This window comes from Lissotriton vulgaris, chromosome 6 (genome assembly GCF_964263255.1).
Source record: "Lissotriton vulgaris chromosome 6, aLisVul1.2, whole genome shotgun sequence".
Lineage (NCBI taxonomy): Eukaryota > Metazoa > Chordata > Amphibia > Caudata > Salamandridae > Lissotriton > Lissotriton vulgaris.
The window spans coordinates 1,106,992,057-1,106,997,967 of NC_141694.1; the positions used below are offsets into that span (position 1 = coordinate 1,106,992,057).

The following is a 5,911-nucleotide window of genomic DNA, read 5'->3' on the forward strand; positions in this document are numbered from 1 at the left end:
CTTCCCCAACATTTTCTTTCCATTTTTTCCCCTCCATTGTTCTGTATAATTCCCCCTATCTAACTAATAACTGGAGGAGCCCGCTCTAGACTTCTCCTCCCTGGGGATTTTATGCCTCAAGCCATCTGTTATGGGAAACGCATCATGAAGTGGCAAACCCTTTTTTTTTTTTTTTAAAGGGGTGGGTGGGTGGCATTTCGCTAAAAAGGAAGAAAATCCCCTCTCTAACTACCTGCGCCTAATCTCCTCAGAAAATACGCGCTGATTGCCTGCCCTGACGCTCCCTCTATCTCGCGCTCCTGGACCCTACCATTATGCACGAAATCCGCAGGGGGAGACGACTCGCGCCGCTCCCCCTGCGGAGCCATCGCCCACAAATTGAGACCACTCACTTCCTCATAGCAGAAAAGGCCACTTTATTCAGGATATGTATATTCATAAATTTCCCAACAGATCATTAATCATGTAAATTTAGCAGTTGAACCGAAACCATTTATTTATTTATTTCATTTCATTATAAATTTAGACTTTATACCGAAACCATCAAATAATCTCTTTTCTTGTATTGAACTCATCATAACTTCCCCAACATTTTCTTTCCATTTTTTCCCCTCCATTGTTCTGTATAATTCCCCCTATCTAACTAATAACTGGAGGAGCCCGCTCTAGACTTCTCCTCCCTGGGGATTTTATGCCACCCAGGAAAACCAAGGAGTTTTCCTGGCCCCCACCCAAAATAAGACAACTTTCCCTCATAACTTCGAATTACACCATAAATTTACCTGTAGTTCTTGCGCGAGCATGTCTCTGAGTTCAACTAAATAGTAGGCCATACCTAACTGAGACAGGTGGACCCCGTCATCTCGAAAAAGATGACTCTCGCTACTCGAGATGGTTTCGTGTGATAAAACCCCAATCTTCATCACTGTACAAAACACCCTCATAGCTTTGTTTAGTTTTCGTCTGGCCTTTTCAACTGCTGCATGCGACCTGGCCTGTCGCCAAGATTGTCTGTATATGAACTCTGTCCAAAACAAGCGAGTGGTCGGCCAATTTGTCTTCAGCACTGTCAAATCAAGTTGCATCTGCTTGATGAGCGTGAGGCCCGACATTGTAACTAAATCGTTCTCACCTAAATGGATGATAAGGTGATCCGGACGACCACGCATGTGCAACATCTGCGTTAATGTTGGAAACAGATCCGCCCACTTCATGCCTCCTTTACCCTTCCAGACTACTTCGCGCTGCGCACTCGGAATACCCAGTGCCCGTCCGTAAATCTGCTTCTCTGCAAACAGGGCTGCCCACTTAACAAACAAATGGCCTACTATCCAGGTCTGCCGTTTAAACTTCGAATTTGCACCCCGCAGAGTACCTGAAATGAAATAAAAGTTAGACCAACGCAAACCCAACGAGTTACCAAAAACAGCAAAATCATTTACGCACATAACGTTTGTAACTGTTAGACTTCCATCTGCCAATGCGTTTAAGTACATCCAAACCCAACCTGCCAGCCTCTGTAGCAGCCCCTATCCGAAAAGAGTGTGTGGCAAAATTTTTCGGGTTTTCTCCCAAGAATGTCAGAGCGCTTCTCAATACCGCTAAAAATTGGGAGCTAGTAATCTTCTCTCTAGATTCATGAATGAAAATATGACCTGTTTTGAACGTGTCCCCAGAGACAAATCAAACCCACTCCTGCACAGGGCAGCAGTCTGCCATCCCACTACTGTTCAGAAAAACCCACGCACCTCGGCCTAGCTGATCGGTTTTAGACTTCCTCACCCATATCCCCAACCTATGATCACTTACTGAAATCTCTGCACTGGATTGACCTCCGTCATTGCCCACTCCCAACACCTCAGACACCCTGAAAGCCCCAAAGAACATCCAAATCATAACTAACCTAAAACGCCCAACTTCCCAACAATCATAACAAAACAGCCCCAACTGTTGTAACAACTTCTGCAACAACTCAAATGTGATGGGAGCTCGCGGCCGCTGAAGGCCGATTGACCCCCTCTGCAAACCCCTCAACATTTTCCTTACTAACTGGTCATCCACCGGGTCAAAACCCCACCACAATTGCCCCATACAAAGATAAGCCGGACAACTTCCCTGCAATGGTGGTGTGAGACAGCCCTTTATCTATGAGAGTCAAAACAAAATCGCAAATACTACCTTTGACCTTCCCCACTGACTCAGATCCTCCCAAACTCCGTTTATAATGCAAAAACTCCTGCCATGCTTGCACATAAGTTCTTCTAGTCGAAGGGGCAATGGACTGCTCGACTAGCTGAAAGATCCTCATTCCCCTAGAACCCAAAGGTTGTGTGGCACTTCCGTTTTGTGGAGATCCGCCCCTGGCGCCAATTCGCGGAACTTCTGCCACTGAAATCGGGAGAGAGCATCAGCAATGCAATTATTAATCCCTGGGACATGTCTAGCTTTGAACATCATGTTGAGGCGTAAACTTAAAAGCATGAACATTCTCAATAACTGTAAAACTCTTTCGTCATTGGCCTTCTGGTTGTTTATCAGGTTCACCGCTGCCATGTTATCAACATGAAATAACACCGACCTGTTCTGCAATTCGTGGCCACACACTAGTAATGCCACGATCCGGGGAAAAAGCTCTAGAAAAGCAATGCTTCTGCCGTGACTCTTACAATGTTCTGGCCAACCCTCTGCACACCACCTTCCCTCCCAGAAGATGCCGAAACCACTGGACCCCGCAGCATCAGAATATATTTGAACTTGCCATACAAAATTGTCATCCACAAAATGTAAAGGTATGCCATTGAAATTGTCCAGAAAACACAGCCACACTCGCAAATCTTCTTTGATGTTTTTAGTCACCCGAACCCTGTGGTGTGGGAGATATGCACCAGATAAAGCCGTCTACAAAACGTCCTTCCCGCCCTCACCACTCGACAAGCGAAGTTCAAATAACCCAGCAATCGCTGCACCTGCCTCACCTCGATCTTGTTTGTGTTCATAACTGTGAGGAGAAAAGCCTTGATCTCGCAAATCTTAGTCTGTGGAAGGCGTGCTGTCATGTGTGTGGTATCTAATTCAATGCCCAGGAAAGTTATGACTGTATCAGGTCCTTCGGTCTTGTCTAGCGCTAAAGGGACCCCCAGAACCTCCGCAAGCCTCTGGAATTGTGTCAATGCTTTTTTACACTGCCCCGTGTTTGCCTTTCCTATGAAAAGGAAATCGTCCAAGTAATGACAAATGACACCCTCCTGACACGTCTGAGAAAAAATCCATTAATGAATGTGCTGAACATTTCAAAGAGCGCACAAGAGGCCGCACAGCCCATTGGTAATACCCTGTCAACAAAATAATGTCCTTGAAAGAACATCCCCAACGATTCAAAATCAGTAGGGTGAATTGGTATCAAACGGAAGGCAGATTGAATATCACATTTTGCCATTTCAGCCTCCTTTTCCATCTTTGTCACCAGCTCCATTGCCTCATCCACCGTTGTGTAAGAAACTGATGTGTCCAACTCTGATATATAATCATTTATAGATCCCCCTTCTGGCCAGGATAGATGCTGAATCATTCTATACTCGCCAGCCGCTTTCTTGGGAATGACTCCAAAAGGGGACACCATCAAATTCGGTAAAGGACAATGCCGGAAAGGGCCCGCTATTCTACCTGCTTCGATTTCAGATTCCAGCTTTTTACGCACCACTTCCTGCAGCTCCTTAGCCGAACGCAAGTTGTCGGCCCACCTCTGTTGTCTGGGGCCCTGATATCCCAGCTTGAAACCCTCCCGAAACCCCCAGAACAAACGAAATGCTGAATCAATATCAGGATACCTATTCAACCAGGGGACCAAGCTATTCAGTCTAATTGGAGTAGGCGTCTTTTTTGGGAAAGGAGGGAAAGGGGCACCTCTACCTCTCGCTGCCCAGCCACCCTGCTCTGGAAACCGCTGTTGATCACTGACTCTGTGCCCACTGAAACCCCCCGCTGGGGCATTACATTGCGTGAGTGGATGACGCCCCCCGCAATGGGAACAGTCGTGCTTGAAACGGCACAATGGTCTGTTGCACATCCCTCTGTTATAATTCCAACAGGCTCCTGTACCTGAAGAAAAACCTCTTCCCCATGCAACCGCTCCAGATTTAGCGGGACGCCATAGAAAGGGCCGGAAGGGGACTGGCAAGCCGCTTGCTGTGTGTGTCATAGCCGATGGATGAGATGTGGACATCCATTGAAGCCTAAGCTCCGAATCTACGTCACCCCAAGGCTTCTCTACACAAATGCTAATACGAGCTCGAAACTCCTCGTCACAGTTAAGCCAAGAGTAACCCCCAAAGTGCAACTGCGCCTTCCTAACTATGTCCATGTATTTGTAAAGGGCCACAGACCTTTCTGGATACCTTTCACAATATATACTTGCGTATATCAGAAAGGCTGAAGTCCAGTTCTCAATCGTACGAGGCACCCTGGGACGTCGCGATAACTCCCATTCCTCCTCTTTGGAACCCTCTTTGGCCTGTACATCTCGGTGCAGCAACTTGAATATGTCAACAAATTCGTGATTCCAAATTCGCTGCTTAGTTTTGTCCGACAAATGGGACCCCAAAGGCATCACCAACCCCCATATAAGGAAGCCGCTGCCTAACATTAATAGCTACCCTCTGCTCCGATGCCGCATCCTGAACATTCCCTCCCGTCAGAACTGGCAACTCCTGAGGTAAAACACGTGTGGCTATTGGATTAATCGGAAGCAGTTTACCAGAAGCCACCGAAGTATCCGGCACAACATTTTTTCTACCTTCCCTTCCCCCAACAACTTTCACCACAGGTAACTCACGAAAATTCACCCTGTCATCTCTTCCCACATCCCACACTGCCCACCATTGATGCTTACCGCATGGTAACTGTCCTGCACGTCGCTGCAATTCTGTCGGAGACATCCGCTCTTGATAGTCTCTTGGAGTCACATTCACCACAGAAGAGTCCGCACTTGACCTCTGAAACAACAAAGAAGAATTCGTTGCCCCCCCTCCAACCCTGACCTCTTTCGCCACAGTACCCCCACTCTTTTTGCCTTTCTTTGAATTCCTGACCTGACCCTTTGCCGCCTGACTAAAATCACCCCTCACCTGAACACCACCACTAGTACCCGGGCAAGCTTCACCCCCCACTCCCCCATCAAAATTTGACCAAAGCAGATCAGAACTCCGCTCCTGAGGCCTGTCTGATCGCAAAAAATCCGCTCTGGATTCGCCGGAGTTTACCTTACCAAGCTCCCCAGTATACCGTGACACATATGGGGCAGCCGCCTGAACAGATGGCGCGTTCTAAAAATTAACCATCTGCGCCTCAGCCATGTCGCGTGCTACTCGTGAGGTAGTTACAACATCCATTGAAGCATGGCGCATATCCTGATTGTCAGTGAACCTTGGGCGCTCGACCCAAAGAGACTGACCCTCTCCGCTCCCGACCTGTGCGCTCTTCGTGTGTGGGGCGTCATACGGTGAAGGGCGGGCACGTGGAAACAGATATTGTGTGTCCCACCGCCTGGCTTCTTGATCTGCGGACCGTGTTCTGTGTCCTTGCTCCTGTTCAAACTCTCCTTCCGTGTCAGTACCCTCAAAAAACTCATCCTCTACCTCAGAATCACTCACATCTTGTGTCCCTTGAAATGCTTCAACTTGCTCATATGCCTGAGGACCAACGACGAAAGCCAAGGGCAGCTCTCGTGGGCCAGACACAATGTTTCTAGTCAGCATCGAACTATTCTGAGGTAGCTGCATAGGAAACAATTGTAGGGGGGAGGCACGGGTAGGTTGCGTATCATAAACCACCTTGTCATCGCTGTCACTGGAATAAGCCACCAATGAACCCGTCCCCCCTCTCATTACAAAATTCTGACTGACAGTGTTCTGTC

The 5,911-nt window shown here is 47.8% G+C and overlaps 1 protein-coding gene across 1 annotated transcript; it reads right to left on the bottom strand.

Moving 5' to 3' along the window:
- Positions 1 to 752: 752 nt before the first annotated feature.
- Positions 753 to 4,934, bottom strand: LOC147708489 (uncharacterized). Its single transcript, XM_086925743.1, has 2 exons — positions 4,889 to 4,934; positions 753 to 1,375 (listed from the first exon to the last, which is right to left on the bottom strand). The coding sequence occupies exons 1-2, from the start codon at positions 4,932 to 4,934 to the stop codon at positions 753 to 755; spliced, it is 669 nt and encodes a 222-aa protein (XP_086781869.1).
- Between the last annotated feature and the right edge of the window lie 977 nt (positions 4,935 to 5,911).

Bases quoted from the DNA above. Each gene is read 5' to 3' on its own strand.
- LOC147708489 (XM_086925743.1), bottom strand. From the start codon at position 4,934: ATGTCTCCGACAGAATTGCAGCGACGTGCAGGACAGTTACCATGCG. The intron at 1,376-4,888 runs GTAAGCATCAAT...ATTTCATTTCAG, and splicing joins TGCAGGACAGTTACCATGCG to GTACTCTGCGGGGTGCAAAT.